The sequence below is a fragment of the Lissotriton vulgaris genome, chromosome 3_1, assembly GCF_964263255.1.
Source record: "Lissotriton vulgaris chromosome 3_1, aLisVul1.2, whole genome shotgun sequence".
NCBI classification, from domain to species: domain Eukaryota; kingdom Metazoa; phylum Chordata; class Amphibia; order Caudata; family Salamandridae; genus Lissotriton; species Lissotriton vulgaris.
In genome coordinates, this window is record NC_141689.1 from 1,583,105,561 (window position 1) to 1,583,128,314 (window position 22,754).

General features: G+C 46.0%; 1 protein-coding gene across 3 annotated transcripts in view; it reads left to right on the forward strand.

Annotated features, from left to right (window-relative positions):
* Window positions 1–22,754, forward strand: part of ZNF462 (zinc finger protein 462) — a 208,460-nt gene that overhangs the window by 172,452 nt on the left and 13,254 nt on the right. For all 3 annotated transcript variants that reach the window (XM_086962073.1, XM_086962075.1, XM_086962074.1), the window contains 4 exons: window positions 1,319–1,568; window positions 3,069–3,205; window positions 13,288–13,511; window positions 21,967–22,156. In XM_086962073.1, coding sequence (XP_086818199.1) covers window positions 1,319–1,568; window positions 3,069–3,205; window positions 13,288–13,511; window positions 21,967–22,156 — 801 coding nt within the window. The remainder of the gene's footprint in view (window positions 1–1,318; window positions 1,569–3,068; window positions 3,206–13,287; window positions 13,512–21,966; window positions 22,157–22,754) is intronic.

The following is a 22,754-nucleotide window of genomic DNA, read 5'->3' on the forward strand; positions in this document are numbered from 1 at the left end:
GGGTGCAAAGATTTTTTTGCTCTGCCTCCAAAGTTCCCACTTGTTTGCCTCATTACAAAGTTTGCTGGTATACCCTAGGGCCTAGTCTGTGACCATGTTCTCCACACATCAAGATAATGCTCCCTCTGAACATAGTTGGAAAATGTTCAAAATTTTTCTACAAGTTTACTTTTTGTGTAATTTTTCTGTTCACGACTGCCTTGTGCAAGAGATGAACACTAGTTGAATGTTTTATGCAGATCCATTTAGTCACTTGTGTTATACGTGATTAAGAATGTTCGCACATAAATCGTAGCTAAAGTCACGATTTTCACATGCATGTGGCAAAGTTTTTGATCTTCACTAAGATCTTCACTAAGGTAACAAAACAAAAAATCTTTGAACACCCTTAAACGTTGTGATGTTCGGTTTGTTTTGAAAATGCAGTCCGTGAACCGCTCCGTCATCCACAGAAGGGCTTTAGTTCCTGTGCTTCGAAGCCCGATACTGCACATTTCATGCTTTTAGCCATCGGAAATAAGCAAACACTTGATCACCTGACCCTAAGCAGATCATTTTGCAATCCATCTGTCTCCTGCTTTCAAATAATTTAGATTACAGATTTTGCTCATTTTAATAGTATGCTCCCAAAATAAGGTATTTTATTGTTTTATGCTGCAGGACAACCCCATCAAATTCCTATATTTAAGCGTTATTGGGGTGATGAGGCAAATTAGTAATTTATCTCATTTTCAGGTTGGCCAGTGATGCTTTAAAGTCCGGCATGTTTAAAATTATAAATTACTTTTTATGTCGAAGACAAATGTCTTGTTTTTTTGTTTCTTTTGCCTCTAGTCTCACTGCAAATAAATGCAAAGGCAGTACAGTGCAATGCACAGATCAACACATATATGTCCTTACTCAAACTTCTGTTAACTTCTATAATGGATTTCTACTTTTATTTGAATATAGAGGGCAAGCAGAGCTTTCAGAGGTACTTTTCAACTTTGTGTCTGAAGTTCTCATGCTCAAGGTAGGCCTCACCTAATTCCTGACCAGTTAAGTCTGGATCTAGTCTTTAGTATCTGCTGGAGTAGCTAACTGGGTGTCACCTCCTGCAGTCCCCCATCGAGCCATGAAACGTTTGGTTGTAAGAGTGCTTTATTTAAAAACAAGTAACAAAAAACTAAAAAAAAATCTGTATGGGAAAAAATAAAAATTCAATGCCTTGTACACCCCCAGGGGGTGTTGTCCTCTAATTAATGAATCTATTTTACTGACGCTGCAGACTTTGGAATTATGACAACTAAACTCACTGTTTTCCTCTGTCTTTCTACAGACAACTCTTATTCTGAGCCTCCTGACGTTCAGCAGCAGTTGAATCATTACCAGTCAGCGGTGTTGGCCAAAAAGAATGGCCATGCTGGGCCTGGAAGCAGAGGTGACCAGAAACCGGAAGCCATCCATAACTGTGAATTCTGCGACTTCTCCTCTGGTTACATTCAGAGCATCAGGCGTCACTACAGAGATAAACATGGAGGGAAGAAGCTGTTCAAGTGCAAAGATTGTCCTTTTTATACAGCGTTTAAGTAAGTTTGTAGGTAAATCTATTTCTTGGATGGCGTGCGGAACAGTGTGTGCCCCGTGTGTGCTCATGGGGCAGCTTTGAGTGGTGAAATCGAATGCGCCAATGTTTGAGTCTGGCCGTGATGGAACTTCTGGGCACAAGTGGTCTCTGGCAAAAGTAAAATATTTTAAAAGCTTGCTGCTAGTTGTGTGCTCTGCACCAAGCTATTTTCTGGTCTCTGGAGTTCATCAGGTTCATCTCCTTGTATGGTTTTATTATTATTTTATTTAGTAGTACGAGTGCAGGGTAGTGATGGTGTAGTAAGCTTCTGTATACAATGTGCTATTTTTATTGGAAAATCCAAGGATTGAACGCCTTGCAATTATTGTGGTAATTCACAACCCAGTCAGTTCCTCCAAGCAATTTATAGCCTATCAGCAACGGAAATGCCAGTGTATTTGTAAGTACTGTAGCTATTACACGGATTCATTTAAGAGAATTTCATGCAAATGCTGAGTGAGTGTCGGTTTCTTCTTCTGCCATGTGAAGGAGATGCCAGCCCCTCAACTCTACCCCCCGCCCCAATGTTTTTTGATATATATATATATATATAGTGCCTGTGTTTCGTCTGTTTAAGCGCTCTGTCTAATAATGCCCCATAGCCTCCAATGTACTTGCCAAAATATTTTGTGTGTATGTACTAACATGTATGTATTTTTCATCTTATTTGCCGAAAGTACAGCAGTGCTCAGAAACACTTCCCCCAACTATTGGAGGATTTGAGTTAATAAAGTAAATCATCTTTGAATATTTGAGGATCTTTCTATGCCTCTTCTATGAGTTTCGGGGGAAGGCATATAAATATTGTCTCTTCAGGGAGGCAACGATAGACTGGGGGCTTGGATCATTGGAACACAGCAGACCTATAAATGATACACATTCATAGCATCAGGAGTTTCAACACAGTAATGTTTTTGGCAGTACTCCAGAGATGCATCACAACTGCTCCAGCATCCAGGTGCCTTTGCAGGGAGTTCATCTATTTAAACATGTATTAATTAATAATCTCACACATTGAACTGCCATTTGAACCATCTTCTTGGTAAAAACACTTTTTCAATGTATGCTCTTTCAAAGATTGTTCACTTGCCTCGCTGCAGTTTCTCATTTCAGTTAGGTGGTTTAATTCTGTTGATGTGTTATTGCGTCTTTTAAGCTTAGTCTGATGCTTGTCTCAGTGTTTCTGTTTCAGTCCCTTCCCATACATATTCATTGGCTTTTTTTTCAGATCGCAAACTTCTCTTGCCAATTTTGAAAGCAGGATTAGAAAGTAGTTATCTTAACCCCAAACAAAAGTCTCTTAATGTCTGTCTACCTTCAGCTATTGCGCATTTGCTGAAAGCTCCGAATGGAGGTAAAAATGCTTACTTAGCATTGTAGATATCCTTGTGTTTACTGTTGAAATAGATAGGTTTAAAGATGGTCCCTGTTAACATTTTGTATTTATCAACTGTGTTTCTAGGTCTGCTTTTACTATGCATGTCGATGCTGGGCATTCGTCGACTCCTGAAGAGGGACCCAAAGATTTACGCTGCCCCCTCTGCCTTTACCACACCAAATATAAGCGCAACATGATTGACCACATAGTCTTACACAGAGGTAAGAAAGTGGGTATTTGTACGTTACTCACAAATGACCATTGTAGGACAAGCACTTCCTTTTTCGATAATTTAATGTTGTATTCAGCTTCTTGAGCGAATGACCATATATTAACAGTTCATCTTTGTAATGAAATCGGTCATTTACGGAATCTTAGAGAAGACATTTTAAAAATCTTTGTTAGAACGTGTATGCGCAAGGGCTAATGGTATTTGTCCTGCAGTCTCTAGTTTTCTTTAGTAAAAGTTGTGTTATGTGTGTGCGTGTCAGTAAGTTAGTATTTCAGCATTCAAATTAATTCACACATAAGCAATTTAAATACAAGCCAGTGGTAGTATGTTTTTTCAGCTTGATTCTTCTACAGATTCACATGCTGCTAATTGGTTGGATCTAGAATTATTTGTTTCATTTTGTAACTTAAAGTTTGCGCTCCGGGGGTATATACGATTTGCCACCCAACCACTAAATGGCAGGAGTATGCCTAATGTATCCCACATATCAAACTGCAAAACTATTGTAACAGGTAGATGCTATTTTCCTTTCAGAGCATCAGTGGTGTTTATGAAGGCTTTTTCTGAAGAGGTTGCATGGTTTCCCTTTTTGTTATAATAGACTTACCAGAGCCCTGTCATACACTAGTGGCATTTAGTACAGATCCTGAGCTGGTTTTAATTCTAGTAAACATACTTCAGTGCCTCTCCACCACATAACATATGTTTGTTTGCAGGAAGGCATGGGGTTAATTGGAATGCACAGTATTAATGGGCTGCAGTTAATGTTTACCAGCAATTTTCAGGCAATTATGCCTTCTCCTGTGCCTCGGTGCTGCAACAGAAGTCCTTGGAAGGACACTTTGGGAAGTGTTATTTGCACAAAATAATGTATAGTTTAAATTCAAAATAACATCTAACGTTTATGAAATCAAGCATAGGAAAAAGGATGTAGAGATAATGCATAGTGAACTTGAAGCTAAGGAATAGGAGTTATAAAATTGATCATCAGATTTCCAAAAAGAACTTCATCATTATTCAAACTCGACTACCACACAAACTTTGAACGTTTTAAGACTGACTGTTTTTTCGAGATCGGTGGCCTGATGTGATGTCAGCAACAGGACAGAGAGGAACGGCTTACATTAAACCTATTAGGTCGACTACTAGTTTCAAACATGGTCTTCTGTGTTTAAGGATCCGTTTAATGCAGCGGTCCTTCTATGATTTTGAGTAAAGGAGCACTTCAGAATTAAGGCCATCACTAGATCTGCCCCCCCCCCCCTTTTTATATTTTTTTTACTTTTCTCATAAGTGTGTCCTTTTTAGGCCTCTCCTACTAACAACGTAAGCTGTCTTTTGGCAAACAGATCAGCTGTATCTAATGTATTCTTAGAGAGAGTTTTGTGTCCTTCCCTTGCTCACAATTAGATGGGCTTTCTTGTATTGCAGCATTTATATTGTGTTTACTGCCCCTGGAAAATAACCTTCATCAGATGCTTCTGGCCAAACTTATATTTGGTGAAGTGCAAAGTGTTGCTGTGAAGTTGAGTAGGTAAATCATCCATCATTGTTTATAAAGAGCTGAATGTCCATCACCAGCATTGTGCAGCCCAAAAAAGAGCCATCCCCAAATGAACAGGCATGGAATAACTGAAGAGATCTGTTACACCTCGGTGGTCAGTTTAGAGGACTTTCATATAGTCCACGGCTGCAAGTCCCAAGTATCTATACAGTCTGACTCAGCCAGTCCAATGTTCTGCTTCGGATTCTATGGCTTTCTTCCCTATTGTTGTGGTGGTCTTGGCAAGGGAGCATTTTGGTCTCCTGTTTTGTTTCAATGAGTGAATCCATCCACAGTTGATTACAGACCTTGCAGTGCATTAAGGGGTGTATCTTCTCCCTCAGTGTCTTTCTGCTTCTCTGCTCCTTTCTACCCCACTCTGTTTGAAAAAAAAAAAGACTCCGTCCTCTGCTCCACACTGTGGCTACTCACCCCACTTGCTGAAGTATTGACGGGCACCTGCTTAAAAATGTTTTTTAAACTATTCCAAGATAATCATATGTGTGTGTGCATGCCTGCACATTGGCCATCTTGTAATGGTTTTTTGTTTTAGTAAAAAAAAAAAATAACTTCTTGAAAGGTGGCTACCATGTGTGCACATAACCTGTACTGTGGCCATCTTGTAATTGTTTTTCTTTTAATGTCTCTGAGATGGCCGTGGTGCATGCATAGGAATGCACGGATGCTGTTTTGTAATGATTTTCCTAACATTACAACAAAACCATTACATGATGGCCGACGAGCATACCCATGGTCTCGTGGTGGCGATCTGGGGGAAAAATAATCTTTAGCAAAGCCAGTATGTGTCGCGGGCAAGATGTATCCAGTAGGTGTCACGGGCGCGACCTATTCGTGTTGCCAAAGCTTGTTTCCTTTAATCTTTTAACCTTTATGCCAATCACACCACCATTGTTCATGTCTTTTCTGGGATCCGTTGCTCACTGACTTTGCTATATTTGTTATATTCTAGACTTTTAATGAACACATTTGCTACACGCTGGTTTTCTCAGTCCCTATGAGGGTGTTTATTTTTATTTTTTTAGTACATGATTGTTCAGTGTATAGGTCTTTAGCTCATTGCTACGGAGAGGTACTAGATTGAGATCCAACTACATATCATTACAGTGGCTGAAACGTTAAATATGGTCATCTGAGCAAATAAAAAGTAGCGATTATTTTTTCCCCCAAGTTGTGTATAATAAACCCACTCTCTAAAAGCTCCTTCGACACACGGACTCTTTCACTTACAATACATATTGTTTAATTGTCAGAAAAAAACAATCGGTGTTTGTCTTGCTTATGGTGTTCGTATACTACATATTTTGCTCTGTGAAAATTTGAAAAGCATAACTAAATGATAGTGTTCCTACATTTTTTTTTATTTTTTTTTGAGGAAATTTCCTCATGCCCCAACTTGCTCTTAAATGTAACATAATAGAAAATATTTGGTTATTTTTGGGGGACAGGGAGCCCAGTATAACTATTTTGCCGTTGACATGAAAGACTTTATAGACTACTCATTAAGCTGTAGTTCATAGTTCTAGCTTTGGCATGTGGGTTCAGTGATGGTTATTCTTTTCTTCTTAGTATTGGGATAAACTTGATAAATTGGTTTAAAAAATAAATTCTCACAAGTATCAAAAAGTTTATTAAATTGCTGGTTCACACTTGTTTGTACGTGTTTGACCAGAACATACTTTTCTTTCTAAAATATTAGACATTAATTGAACATGCATCACTGGTTCTAAAGCAGAGCGCAATTCTATGAGAAATGGGGACATGTCATATAAAACCAGCACTCTTGTGGGTAGCTCTGCATGATGCAATGCACCACACACACAGTTCTGTTTACCTAATGAAAAGCCCGGGTGACTTAGAAGTCTTCACGGACTGCAGTAGTTGGTTAGGAGGCAAGGTTGGGCTGCGCCTTAATCCCACTAGACTCGTTTAACTAACCAGAAGTTAGTGTGATGCACATTGTCCTGTTTCAAACAGCATATTTCCTACTTTCCTTTTGCAGAACCAAACTTACATGTGCTATATTGCCCAATGACCTGAAAATATTGTTTTTTAGTATTAACTAAATGCACAACCATATTGTTTCATATTCTACTATCCCTGCTGTAAGAATTGATTTGAAGCTGTGAGATGGACTACTGCACGATTCTCCATTGCTTTAATTGTAATTTAATGTTTCTTGTTGTGTTTTTGGAATGTCACATCAGAACTCACTTAAAATTCTACCTTTATTAAATGTTTATGGTATTCCATTACCTTGTGAAAAATAAAATCTGAAAGAAACAGTTAGTTATAGATTCCTTACCTTCGAATTACCCCCAGGCGTCAGACTGGATCTGGAATTTTTGTTGTTAGCAGTACCCCTGCGCGTCGGTCGACTCCACGTCTGTCGTTGGCGTCGTGGTCTTTGGGATGACGTCGGGGAAGCTACATAGACGCCGCCCTCGCCCAGTGATGTCCGTTCTTTCTTTTTCTGCACCAGCAGGCGCAGATCCAGAGAGAGCGGTCCCCCCAGTCACTTTTTGACTGAATTTTTTGCGACTTTAGCCGACTTCTTTTTCGAGTCTAACATCGACTCCTGGTGCACGAGGTATGCCTGGTTTCAAGGCCTGCGTTTCCTGTACTCAACTGATATCGGTGATGGATCCCCCGCGTGTGCCTCTACTGTCTGGAGTGCGACCATGACCCCAAGTCGTGCTCCGACTGCCAAACCATGGCCCCGAAGTCTTTGTGGGAGCAGTCTCGAAAGCTGCTCAAGGCCCGGTAGTGTGCTCCACGTCGTTTGAGGTCCCGGTTGTGTGGGAGGTCACGGGACAGATCCTGGAGCCATCACCACTCCTCATCTAAGTCTTAGCACTCGGGATCAGGTAAGTCAAAGCACAAGAAGTCGAAGAAGCATCACCGCTCTTTGACTTCCCCTCGTCCGTCGGACAGACGCGACAAAGTGTGCTGGTGGTGCACCTCCTGCGGGGTCGACTCCGGGAGCAACACCTGCCCAGTTTCGTCAGTTCTACGAAGCGATGCACGCCATCTTTGGGCAACCCAACTCTGCCGGTGCGCCTTTAGGCCCCACGTACTCGGCTAGGGGCCCTAGGCCTTTGATGCCAGCGGTTCTGGCCTCGGCACCGCATGACCCCCTTAAATCCAGGCCTTTTTCTGGATCGGCGGAGGTTGACCTTATTACACCTCCACCGGCGCTAATTCCACTGGCACCACGTCTGCAGCCAACGCCGGTCCAGCCAGCGTCGACCCCGGCTTCCGCCCCAATGTGGATACGGAGCCAGACCGGCACAGATGGGTACTTTTATGCCTGTATTCCATCCTGGCCATTTTCAGCCAGTTTGTCTGCCAGAGGAGGGTGAGGAAGACTGGGAGGCGTCTGGTGACCTTTTAACTGACCAGTTGCAGTTCGACCAGGACTGGAGAGAGAAACTTGGGGATGCCAGTGTTCTGGACACCTCACCAGACCTTGGCATGTTGTCTCCGCCTACTGTAGCTACGGAGGAGGGAGCGTCTTACACAGTGGTGTTGCTTAGGGCGGGCGAGGCCCTAAACCTCGAGCTATCTACTGTGGCAGTCAGGACTAACCTCCTGACAGAGGTGCTTCAGCCGGCAGTGAGCTCTTCAGAGCCCCAGTTTCCATTTAATGAAGCCCTCACGGACGTCCTTTTGGGCACCTGTTCCAGGTCCAACACAGGGGCTCCTGTGGATAGAATACTTGCCCAATGCCACCGCCCGGCTCCAGGCGACCCCACTTTCCTTTCCCAACTCCCCTCCCTGAGAGCTTGGGGGTCCAAGCTTCAACGTCCCAAAGCAATTTCCCTAACACGCCACCAGACAGGGAATCCAAGAAGGTGGATCAGCTTGGGAATAAGTTGTTTTCTTCTCCAGCTTAAGGCTGCGGTCAGTGAACACTGCATGCCTCTTGCGCCATTATTCCCACTCCGTGTGGAATACGGTGGCGCAAATGCTGCCTCAGTGTCCGGGAGGCGGACCGGGCCATACTCTCCCGTGCTGTTGCCGAGGGGAGAGGCGCAGCAAAGTTAGCCATCCACTGTGGACTGGACACTGCCGACTCACTGGATAGGACCATTTGAACGTCGGTGGCACTTCACCGTCACGCCTGGTTGAGAACGACTGGCTTTTCTGGGGATGTCCAGAACACCTTGATGGACATGCCTTTTGATTGCCATCACCTGTTCGGCGACAAGGCAGACAGTGCACTAGAGCGCTTTAAGGACTCTCTGGCTACTTTCATGACCTTAGGCCTCTCCATCAAGCACCCTGCAAGGTCTGCCTTTCGCCCCTTTCGTGGCCATGGAAGGGGTGCCCCAACACGTTCCTTTCAGAGCCACAGGCCAGCGCAAGCTGTTCCACCTCAGGGTGGCCGGGGACATGGGAATCACCAACGTGGTTCTGGAAGTCAGCAGGCAGGCTAGTCCACCACCCTCTGTGGCAGCCTCCAAACCCTTCTAGTCCGACCTTTCAGGCCCACCAAACGCCAGTGGGCGGCAGGATCCGCCATCACCTCCTCCACTAGCGTACCACCACGTCGGACAGGTGGGTTTTGCAGATAGTGCGAAGGGGCTACTCCCTCCCCTTACAGACTATCCCTCCAGCCATGCCACCTCAGTACCATAGCATGTCAGGGGATCAACTGGCCCTTCTCCAACAGGAAGTTACGGCTCTCTAAGCCAAGGGAGCCATCAAGCGCGTTCCTGCTCCAGAAGTAGGTCCTGGTTACTATTCCCACTACTTTCTGGTGCCAAAGAAGAACAAGGGCCTGCGTACTTTCTCGGATCTCAGGGACATCAACCACTTCCTCCGGAAGGAGAAGTTCAAAATGTTGAGCCTGGCTCAGGTCTTGTGTGCCCCCCACCCTGGAGACTGAATGGTAGCTTTGGACTTGAAGGACGCTTATTTTCATTTCCCTGTCCTGCCAGCCCACCGGCGTTACCTGCGGTTCACGGTAGGCCACAAGCACTTTCACTTTACCGTGCTCTCCTTTGGCCTTGCCCTCCTTTGGCCTTTTCAGCGCCCCCTCGGGTGTTCACGAAAGTGATGGCAGTGGTCGCAGCTCATCTGCGCAGATCAGGGGTTCCAGTCTTCTCCTATCTCGACGACTGGTTGTTGAAGGCTAGCTCACCCCAGGCAGTCGTCTCCCACCTGCAGACTATGGCCAACCTCTTGCATTCACGGGGGTTCTCCATCAATCATCAATGTCGCACCTGACCCCCTCTCAGAAGCTCCTCTTCATCGGAGAAGTTCTGGACACGACGCAGTTTCGGGTTTATTCCCCTGAACAATGGGTCCGGGATATTCGGGCTAGGATTCCGATCTTTCAGCCTCTATCCCAGGTTTCGGTCAGGATCGGCCTCATGGCCCTCTGCATCCTGCTGGTCGATCATGCCAGGTGACATGTGAGCTCTGCAGTGGGATTTGAAGTTCCAGAGGGTGCAGCATCAGGGGAATCTGTCTGAATGCGTCCAGATCTCGGAGCGCACTGTATGACAATTGCAGTGGTGGCTCGCGAACCAGGATTAGGTCAACGGCAGATCCCACTCCCTTTACCAACCAGAACACACCTTCTGGGATGGGGCGGCAAAATGGGAGAGGTGGAGATCAGAGGCCTCTGGTCTCCGGCGCAGTCCGAGCTCCACATTAACCTTCTGGAGCTTCAGGCAATCCGTCTTGCACTAAAAGCATTCCTTCCCTCTGTCCGGGGAAGAGTAGTGCAGGTGTTCATGGACAACACCACCACCATGTGGTACTGCAACAAACAAGGTGGGGTGGGGTCGTGGACCCTATGTCAAGAGGCCCTCCGTCTCTGGACATGTCTGGAACATCAGGGCATATCCCTGGTGGTTCCACACCTGATAAATTCACTGAATGCCAGGGCGAACAAACTCAGCCGCCAGGTGCATGATGGATCACAAATTGCGTCTTCACTCGGAGGTGGTGCAAGGTCTCTTTCAACAGTGGGAAGAGCCTTAGTTAGATCTATTCGCCTCCGAAGAGAACGCGCAATGATAGCAATTCTGTGCGTTGGAATTTCCAAGGCGGCACTCGCTAGGCGACGCTTTTGTCGCAAGTGGAGTTGCGGACTTCTATACGCCTTTCCGCCTGTACCACTTCAGCCCAGAGCATCACCTCTGCGCTCCGGGTGAGTGAGCTACAAGCTCTGTCTTCGAAGCTTCCTTTTCTGGCTGTTCATCCGGACATGGTCGTTCTCAGAACTCAACCTTCCTTTATTCCAAAGCTGGTCACTTCTTTTCATATTGGCCAAACCATCACTTTGACCACCTTCTTTCCGCCTCCGCATCCTTCAAAAGAGGAAGAGAGGCTCCATCGTCTGGATCCAAAACGTGCGCTCTCCTTTTATTTGGATCGCACCAAACAATTCCGGGTGGACGACCAGCTCTTTGTTAGTTACGTGGGCGCTAAGAAAGGTTGGGCCTTGCACAAACGGACCATCTCCAGGTGGGTCGTTTTGTGCATCAAGGCCTGGTATTCTTTGGCAAAGAAGGAACCTCCAGTGGGGTTGCACGCCCATTCCACCAGGGCGATGGCAGCTACTACTGCTTTGGGATGGGGAGTCCCCCCTAAATGACATCTGTCATTCAGCTACGTAGGCCTCACTGCACACATTAACCAAGCACTACTGCCTGGACAGCCAAGTCTGGAGAGACAGCTTCTTTGGACGTTCTGTTCTCCAGGACCTTCTGATGTGAACTTAGTTTGCAGACCCACCTACGGGGTTGGTATTGCTGGGGTATCAATTCTACGGTAAATAATCTATTACTAACTGTTTCTTTCAGATGAACAAGTTACTTATCTCCGGTAACAATATATCTGTAAGAAAGGTTAGTTATAGAATCCTTACCGCCCCACCCATCCTCCCCGTTCTTCGAACTGACTTCTAGGGTTAAGGATTTCCTGTCAGGGCCCTAGTTTTGTGCACCACTGGTCAGTGGCTTGCATGGCTCTGATCGTCTAGCGTGGAAAGTCGTGTACAGAACTGACACCAGCGCATGAGGGCGGCATCTATGTAGCTTCCGCAATGTCATCCTGGTGACCACGATGCCAGCGACGGACACGGAGTTGACCGACGCCACCTTCCGACGTGCAGGGGTACTGCTGATGAAAAACTTTCTGGATCCACTCTGAGGTCTGGGGGTAATTCTAAGGTAAGGAATCTAAAACTATCCTATGTTTCTTACAGATATATTGTTACTGAAGGTAAGTAACTTGTTCTATAGGGCCTGATTCACAACAGTAAACTTAGACTTTTAGTCTAAACTTAGACCAAACGTCTAATTTTACGACTTTGGGTATTCACAAAGGGCATTTACGAGTACTATATTTATATTTGCACTCGCGACAGATATGCGCCCTGAGTGCAGACACAAAGGTAGTACTCATAAATGCCCTTTGTGAGTTCCCAAAATCATAAACTTAGATGTTTGGTCTAAGTTTAGATCAAACATCTAAGTTTACCTTTGTGAATTGTGCCCATAGTCTTTTATCCACACAGGGCCCATATATTTGCTAGGATAACGGAGGATATCTTCCCAGTAGAGTAGGCAAAATTATAAATAGACCACCCCATTCGTTACTATGCTAAATCCATATTCCTGCACATTTGGTTTTCCAAGCACCTGTAGATGCTCTTTCTATGAGTTTTGTTGCTCAGGTGAATCCAAACAGCCAATTTTCACTGTGTGTGCAGTTGGTGATAATGCATTCCTTTAAGACCTAAATACGTTGATTATTGCATTCATGCTTGTTGTTGAGGTTGTTGCGAGGTATTGTCGGTAGTGTGGGGGTCTCTCTGCTACATCTTACCACCAGCAGAAAAACAAACACAGATTCTGGTTTACATTGATTCAGAGAGCACTGAGCCTATATAAGTGCTTCTAGCCTAGTTTGCAAGTTGCATTTGGTTTCTTTAAAGTGCTATTTCAACTCCTTGTTGCACAGTGTTAATCTTTCTCGAGGATGGTTTTGTCTTTTGTGTAAGCAGTAAACACATTCCCATGTAGTTGTTAATCCAAGCTCTAGCCTGGTTTGAGTGTAGCCGACTACTGAGAGAAGTGATTTACATTCCGGCTCAAAATAAACCAATGCCCGGGGCTCTAAGTTAAACTGAACATGCTTGCCAGACTCCTCATTTGAAAACGTTATTCAGTTGAAAGACATAACCCCACTTACCGACACTTTGTGCCAATTCATGTTTATTGTTCTGATTTAACTGTTCTGTGTGGCACACACAGTGGTCAGATAGCTAGTGGCTATATGTGCACGTAATAAAATATATGTTTTCTGCAGCATATTGCCCACTGTTGCACCCTTTGCGTGGAGATCTCATTGATCCTTTTTTTATGAATTGAAGAAGTCGGACAATCCTGGATTGCATGCAGAATTTGATGTTGTGGGATTGTATAAGCACCCTCTGGTTGCATCTTTTCAAACAGTATTTTTATCTTTCATATTGCTTGTTCCCTTCACAGAAGAGAGAGTGGTTCCCATTGAAGTGTGCCGCTCTAAGCTGTCGAAGCACCTGCAGGGAGTAGTTTTCCGCTGCGACAAATGCACCTTCACTTGCTCCAGTGACGAAACCTTGCAGCAGCACATAGAGAAGCACAACGAGCTCAGGCCATACAAGTGCCAGCTCTGTTACTATGACTCCAAGGAGAGCGAGGAGCTGGACGATCACCTGAGGGACGAGCACAAGGTGAGCCTTCTCTTCTCCCCACACTCATTTGCCCCCATTCTTTTGACAGAATGTAGGCTTTTTACAGCCGCGTAAGATCACATGAGTTTTTTTAATCCAATAGCAATACTTAAAGGAAGGAATTGTACACTTGTGAAAGGAACTCAAGTGAAAGTGGGTCTAGAACACTTGAATGTTAACCTCTTGGCTGCTAGGCGTTTTCCCGCTGTGTGCTGGAAAATGCCATTTTAGTGGCACTATGACGAGCTCAGCTCGTCATCAGCACACAACACCCGTGGGTGATGACGAGCTGAGCTCGTCATCAGCATCGAAAGGGTTAAGAACTGTGGGATTGTTGACTGGGAAAAAATATTCATATGTACTCACGACTGCCCAGAGTAGTAGTAACTTTGTTTGCATGTTGCAAACATTACGCCAGTTACTAATCCAGCAGCACACTTTTTTAAAGGTATTGTGCCTTATATTCAAGTGTTTGTTCGTCAATCTTCCAGCTTTCCCAAACTATTAAATTGTGAGGTTTAATCCCGTCAGGTCCATCTGCTCCTCTAATAAGCTTCTTTTGGTGACACCTCGCTTTAAAAGAGCCTGTTTCTACGTATTAGTCTCTCCCTTATGGAACACACTCCCGTATCTATTCGCAGATAACTAAAAAACACATCTTTTCTTTCAAAATCTGACTTCTGTCTTTATTTTATTTTATTTATAAAGTTTTATATAGGGCGAACATGATCCCGAAGGATATCAGAGCGCTTCTTTGTATCCTAGCGCAGTATCCTAGCCCAGTAGGTTTTATATAGGTTTTAATAGGACATAACCATTAGGCTGTGCATTTAAAGAGGATGCCTAAACCTATTCAAGGTAAATGGTTAAAATTGGCTGTTCGAGGCATGTGGGCTGCTGAATTCATATCTGTGCATAGATCGCTGCCTAGTGTTGGGTCCGGATGATCGCACATTGTTGTCCTGGAAGAGTCTTCGAAGTATCACGAGATAGGTGGCTCCTCCCCTGGACTACAGTGCGCATGGGCATCGACTCCATCCTCAGATTGTTTTTTTCCGCCATTGGGTTCGGATGCATATTGGTTCACTCAAGTCGGAATCAATATAAAACTTTCTTTTGGCCAAAAGACCTTTAGTTTTTCGTCGGTATTGTCTTGCGATCGGTGCCCAGTTCTGTTCCAGCTCAGTTCCCGAGCCGGATATCCAGAAGAGCCGCGTGCTTTTCGGCGCTGAAGGCCCGGTCGACGCCAGAGGCCTTATCGACGAACCATCATGGAACAGAGCCCGTTCAAAAGATGTCCCTTGTGCAACTCGAAATATCCCCACATCGACGTCCACCCGGTGTGCAACAAGTGCCTGTCGCCGGATCATGATGAAGCCAGCTGTATGGCTTGTTCCAGTTTCCGATCCAAAAAGACAATTCTGCATCGGCGCGCTGCGCGCAAGGAAGCCCAGCAGACGGCACCTGAACCGGTGAACATCTTCGATGCCGGGATGATGAAGGAGCAGAGCGGGAGGTTCGAGAAAACCTGTCGGATCCCGCATCGGAGGTCGACTCCAGCTACGACACTGATGTTGAGATGCTTGATGCGGAAGACGTCGTCGATGAGGTAGGAGACGACGATGGGGCCCCTGGGGCCATGGAAGATAGCTCGAGCGAGGAGCTAGGCCCACAAACTGACACTGGGGCCAAAACACTTCATAAGGCTCAGGTCGAGGGATCGCCACAGGGCCTTACCCAAGATCTTCCAATTAGTTCTACGGCCCCGCCTTCGGGCTCGGCTTCGGACATGTCTAAGGAGCTGCAAGTTGCAAAATCGAAACCGAAAGAGAAAGCTTCGGTGTCTACGCAACCTAAAGCACTTGAGGGTAAATCGAAACCGAAAGTGCATATTGCTTTGGTCGGCTCGAAGTCCTCGGATCTTTTCGGCACCGACGAAGCATAAAAGTGTTATCGACCAGAAGAGGCCGCTAAAGGCCGTCGAGCCGAAATCTGGGACGCCGAAGGCAAAGGTCCAGGACGTCGACCCGAAAAAATAGGCGCAGAAGACAGTCGACACCGACAAAGGACTCGGTGATCAGAAGGTCCTCGAGCCTGCGTGTCGACCGTACAAGGCTGAAAGCAGTACCACCCCGAGTCCACGCCTGGTGGTGCCTCGAAGGATTCTGTCGAGTCGACGCAGCCGTTCGCCTCCTTCTCGAAGCAGGTGGCGGAATCCCTGAAGCGCATTAAAGACAAGGCTTCGGCTGTTGGACCGAAGGATCCTCCACCATCGAAGCCTGCCGATAAGCCTCAAAAGACGTCAACGCCCATCCACTTCACGCTGCCACCGAAAGTGGTGCCGAAGGCCTTCGTCCCTAAAACGGCCGTCGAGGTGCCCAAGAAGGTGTCCACGGGGCCGAAGCCCACAACTGTGGTCCCAGCCACAAAGCATCGACAGCCCTCGCTTGAAGAGCAACAGGAACAGTTTATCAATGCAGATACAGGCAGACTTTCTATTTATAAGCGAAAGATCGCCCCGGAACCGCCAATGGAGTCGTATAAAATCCCACTGAAAAAGAAAAAGGATTCTATTGCAACACCAGTTCTTGTAGAGCATGTATCTCCACGTGGCCATGATGTCTCACCCACTTATTCAGATGTGGAAACTGGGGAAGGTGACAATGACGAATACAGTTATCCTGTGGACACTGATCCAGAAGATACTACTGAACCTTGGGCAGATGCTGCTGACCCTGGGAATCCACACACTGCCCCAGACACTCATGTGTATACTGTAAAGACATCGCCTACTGAGGATTCAGCGGCGTTTAATGCCCTTATTGAAAGGGCAGCCAAGAATCATGACGCCCAGCTCCATGCTGACCCTATTGAAGTAGACTTTCTGTTTGACACCTTTTCCACCTCAGAGAGGACTGTCAAGACTCTGCCTATGTTGAAGGGTGTCTTGAAACATGCTGGGGAAATATTTAAAGAGCCTACAAGAGCCAGGGTGATAAACCCCAGGATTGAAAAGAAGTACAAACCGGCGCCTGGGGACCCTACCTACATCAAGGGGCAGTTGCCGTTGGACTCTCTTGTTGTTTCTAATGCCCGGAAGAGGGCTAATTCACAAACAACGGGTGATGCTCCTCCCCCAGATAAGGAATCTAAGGTGCTAGAGGCATCAGGGAAAAGGGTGGCGGCTCAAGTGGCCAACATCTGGCGCATTTGAAACACTCATGCACTCTTAGCCAGGTATGACAGGGCCCATTATGACATACTGGAGATCCTGTTGCAGCACCTGCCAGATGAATATAAGGAGTCAGCTGAGATGCTTATACAGGAAGGAAAGCTCATATCAAATGCTTCTATTAAATGTGCACTGGACGCAGCAGACACCGCGGCCAGAGCCGTTAACACAAGTGTCATGTTGAGGCGACATGCCTGGCTTAGAATCTCCGGGTTCAAGCCAGAGATACAGACCACCATTCTCAATCAGCCAGTAAACCCTGATCATTTATTTGGTCCACAGGTAGACACCACCTTGGAGAAGATCAAGAAGGACACTGAGACTCCGAAGTCTATGGGGGCTCTCCAGTCCCAGCAGTTCAGGGGTGGTTCTTTTCGTCGCTCAAGCATTAGAGGTGTTTCCAGAGGCCAGCAGACACAGTACCATAAAGGTGGCGCGCAAACCACCTATGCAAAGCAAAGTAGAGGTGGCTATCGTGGAAACAGCGTCAAGGGTAGAGGTCGTGGAAACAAAAGCTCCAGGTCCTCCGTCACTAACAAACAGTGACGCCTTGTCCCTGCCCCCCGACCATACCATTCCGGTCGGGGGGAGACTCTAACAGTTCCTTTCAGTCTGGAAGTCCATCACCACAGACAGGTGGGTCACAAAGCTTATCTAGTACGGTTATTGTCTGGAGTCAACATCCACTCCACCCAACATACCCCCAAGACACCGTCCTATGTCCACAGAGCATTTGCACTTATTGCAGCAGGAGGTGCTCATCATGCTGCAAAAAGGAGCAATCGAGCTCGTGCCTGTGGAAGAAAGGGGCACAGGAGTTTACTCTCTGTACTTCTTGATCCCAAAAAAGGACGGGTCCCTCAGACCCATACTGGACCTCAGACCCCTCAATCAGTACATTCTATCAGAGCACTTTCACATGCTAACACTGCAGCAAGTCCTGCCGTTGCTCAGTCAGGGAGATTTTCTCGCAACATTAGATCTGAAGGATGCGTACTTTCATATTCCGCTACACCCGTCACACAGAAAATACCTCAGGTTCACCATCCAAAATCAACATTACCAATTCAAGGTCCTACCTTTCGGAGTGACCACGGCACCCAGGGTGTTTACAAAGTGCCTCCAGGGTGTTTACAAAGTGCCTGGCGACGGTGGCGGCACACTTACGGAGACAGACATTCACGTCTACCCTTATCTGGACGACTGGCTTATCCAGGTAAAGTCCGCCCACATGTCCCACACCATTCACCTTCTTCACGATCTGGGGTTGTCACTGAATTACCCAAAGGCCCACCTGCAACCCGCCCACATACGGCAGTTTCTGGGTGCGACCATAGACACTCTGGCAGCCAAAGCACAGCCAAATTCAGTGAGGATCAGCAAAATTCAATCGCTGATACAAAAATTCAGACCTCAACACTCGCTTCAGGCCCGAGTGTTCATGCAGTTGATAGGCATGATGGCCTCCTGCATTTTTATAGTCCCGCACGCGAGACTACATATGCGTCCGCTTCAGGAGTGCTCAGCACGTCCGTGGAATCAGGCTCACGGACAGTTGAAAGACCTAGTGTTGGTAACTGGTCGTGCATACAACTCTCTGCATTGGTGGAATCCACACAACCTTTGCAAGGGACGACCGTTCCAGTAGCCTGTGCCACAGATCATTCTGACGACGGACGCATCTCTCCAGGGTTGGGGAGCTCATGTTCTCCACTACACGGTGCAGGGACTATGGACAACGCAGCAGAGGAAGATGCACATCAACGTTCTAGAACTGATGGCTATCTTCATTGCGATGAAAGCATTCAAAGTACATCTGTGCAACAAGGTCCTGTTGATCCGGACGGACAACATGATGGCCATGTACTACATTTAGAAGCAGGGAGGTACACACTCTCCACAGTTGTCTCATCTGGCTCAGAGCATGTGGAAGTGGGCCATTCAAAGGAACATCTTCCTCATGGCGGAACACCTCCCGGGCAAGGACAATCAGATGGCGGACCTGCTCAGCAGGTACAGCCACCAAATGCACGAGTGGGAGATACATCCATCAGTACTCCACCCGTACTTCCAAAGGTGGGGTCATCCAGAGATAGACCTGTTCGCCACAAAGGAAAACGCCAAATGCCGAAGCTTTGCCGCCAGGTTTCCACACCCACAGTCGCAGGGCAATGCGATATGGATGAAATGGCCAGGCATCTTTGCGTACGCATTTCCCCCAGCACCTCTAATACCGCTGGTGGCACGCAAACTGAGGCAACACTCGATGACTCTCTTCCTGGTTGCGCCAACGTGGGCACGCCAACCATGGTACACCACGTTTCTGGAACTATCCGTGGTACTGCATCAAAGGCTGCACCTCACACCCAGGCTTTTGACGCAGAGCCATGGCGACATTCAGCATCCAGATCCGCAACAGCTCAACCTGGCGATCTGGCTCCTGAGGTCTTAGAGTTTGGCTACCTCAACTTGCCTCGTGACTGTATGGACATCATCAGGGAGGCGAGGAGGCCCACCACCAGAGCATGCTATGCGGCGAAATGGAAGCGGTTTGTCATTTATTATGCAGACCACAACATCAACCCGCTGGACGCTTCTACTCAAAACCTCATTTGTTATCTGTTACATCTATACAAATGTAATCTGGCCTACGCTTCCATTCGTATACATTTATCCGCAATAGCTGCTTATCTCCAAAACAGGCAGCATCTCTCCCTTTTCAGAGTGCCTGCCATCAAAGCTTTTCTGGAAGGACTCAAACGAGTCATTCCCCCGGACCCCACCAGCTCCTGAATGGAACCTGAATGAGGTCCTCACAAGACTGATGGGTCCATCTTTTGAGCCACTGCATTCATGCGAGATTCAGTTCTTAACATGGAAAGTGGCTTTCCTGATCGCGATTACGTCACTACGACGCGTTAGTGAACTCCAGGCACTAACTATCCAAGAGCCATTCATACAGATTCATTCCAACAGTGTGGTGCTTCGCACTAACCCTAAGTTCCTTCCTAAGGTGGTTTCACAGTTCCATATCAACCAGACTATAGAACTGCCTGTGTTCTTCCAAAATCCTGAGTCAGTTGCGGAGAGAATGCTCCACACGCTTGACGCCAAGAGAGCCTTGATGTACTACATTGATAGGACCAAAGATTTTCGGAAGACAAAACAACTATTTGTTGCCTTTTCGCCACAACACAAAGGCAATCCCATTTCCAAGGCTGGTATAGCCAGGTGGATCGTTAAGTGTATTCAGATCTGCTATCAGAAAGCTAAGCGCACTCTACTGATCCCCCCCGCGGGCCCACTCCACCCGGAATTTGGTGGCTCCATGGCTTTCCTTGGAAATATTCCTTTAGAGGACATATGTAGAGCAGCCACATGGTCTACCACACACACATTTACAAAACACTACTGTGTAGATGTGCACTCCAAACAGCAGGCAGCTGTAGGGCAGGCTGTTCTAAAAACACTTTTCCAAACTGCTGCAGCTGGCACAGGCGGCCGCCGCTAATGGAGGGACTGCTATATATTCTATGCACAGATATGAATTCAGCAGCCCACATGCCTCGAACCGAATATGCTACTTACCAGTATGCATCTGTTCTTGGCATGTAGGGCTGCTGACATTCATATCGCCTGCCCTCCTCCCCGGCGCCTGTAGCGGCTGCAGCACTCACTAATACTCTTAGCATGGTCATCACTCACTGAGTTACACTCCATCTTTGCCGCAATGGCTAAAAACAATCTGAGGATGGAGTCGATGCCCATGCACACTGTAGTCCAGGGGAGGAGCCACCTATCTCGTGATACTTCGAAGACTCTTCCAGGACAACAATGTGCGATCATCCGGACCCAACACTAGGCGGCGATCTATGCATAGATATGAATGTCAGCAGCCCTACATGCCAAGAACAGATGCATACTGGTAGGTAGCATATTCGTTCTGTGAATTTATTTCATGGTTTTGACCAGTGGTGAATGCCCATACTGCCATAAATATCTATGCAGTGTGCTTACCAGGAAGGCAATCTGCCCTGATCTTCCCCTTGATCTTTACCTCTGCCATTCCTTCCTCCGCTCTATATACTGTGTACAATTTGGCTACCTACTGGTATTCTCATGCTTTTGTATTTTGTGTTGCTCGCCGTGAATTCATTTTTTATAGTCTGATCCTTTGTTTTTTCAAGAGTATTGATATGCCCCTCACATATCCATTTTGTACCAAGCAAATGATTTTCTTTTTCACACTGTTTGCATTACTGTTAAGTTGTAATGCATCAAACGCAATGTGTTGGTTTTGTGTCCACACTCGTGCGAAAGTCTTATTGGTTTGCATAAAGAAACCTTCTCCCGCATAGCAAGCCATGTTTTGGCTCCTCTAGTTTATTGCCCCCAGCCTTGATTACCCAGTTTTGTAGGCTTCTGAAAATGTCTCTTTAATCAGTAAGCAACGAAAAACACATTGGCTGAAGTTCCTTGCTGCTAGCACCATTGGGCCAGTAGGTACTACAATGCACTGTATGAAACAGCCATACCATAAATGAGAGGTATTGAAACGAGGCCAAGGAGAGTCTTTTCAGTGTCCAGTGATATTTGATCAGTCGATTGTAGACTATCCCTTCCACTCAAAGAAATACAAAATCTCCTGCAAGAATGGACGCAGAGTAAATACCCCAGAAAAAGATCGCTATCAAACTGCCTTAAAGGCCTCCAAGACTTATAAACAAGGCTTTGATTTTTTCTTCATATGACATGCTTGCAGGAAAGTGGTATTGCCTCGTTCCCTCTACTTGTTTCCAGTTAACTACTCTCCTGGAAATGGACCATGACTTAAAAGATTTGTATGCACAGAAAAGTAAAATGGTTCAATTCAACATCGCTTTATGAAGGCACATCAAAACCCCCAACACCACACTACTGAGTTATATCACCAAGCCCGTGTAAAATTGTACCTTGTATATGGACGTTAAAGTGCCATTGTTTCACGTCAGGCGATCACCGCCTACATATTGCTACTTTAAGTATTTTAGTATGGTGAGCTGTAACGCGACTGTCCACTAGTAGAGTGGAAACATGGAGGTGTAGACTGGTGCTGTGAACTGCAAGAATAAAATTGCAGAGTTGGCCTGGCGCAGGCAGGAGGAAATCTAATGATGGATAGCTCATGAAAATACACACACGCACATACATGTTTCTATATTTAAAGTCTGCTGCTGTTTTTAGGTCAGTCGGAACTTTGAGCTGGTTGGCAAAGTTAACTTGGATCAGCTGGAGCAATTGAAGGGAAAAACAGAGGCTTTCAGCAGTGATGAGGAAGAGAAGGATGATGAAGATGAAGAAAAATATGAGGACGAGAAGGAAGAAGGAAAGGACGTGAAAGAAAAAGAAGAAACTAACAAGTCTGAAGAGACTGGTAAGTCTGAAGGAGATGTGCAGAAATTACATTTAGCTTTCATTTGAAAGAATTTGGGATAATTTTCCACCTAAAGTGCATATGGTTAAAACGTAAATTTGCAAAATAAATGACAAGAGCAACACCATCTTGTTCTCTTCATAAAGGATGACTCCACACACTCTTGCCCTCAGTATGACCGCACTCTCTTACATAAGGTGAATTAGATGAGGTCCATTTATTTTTTGTACATGCGTAGAATGTGAGTACACTTATGTCGGGCTGCATTGCATACATCGCGTAAACATGCATGCATTGTTCAACAGGTTCCACATGCAACTCTGGCTGCAGAATCAGGGCGCACTAGAGTATTGGTGCATGATGTGAAGAGCAGCTATGGGAGCAGCTATGTGGTTTGAAGATGCAGTTGTAAAAAAATGTTGACATTGCTGATAGTCAATTTAGGATTTATGGAGAAATAGGCACAAAATGGCTCTGTCAATAAAACCTCGAACAGCCCCGGAAGGATATTTCTTTTTCTAGGCAGTCAATTTGTGTTATACCACCACTTTAATACGTTTACTCTGACATACTATTACTGCAACACTCTATCTCTAAC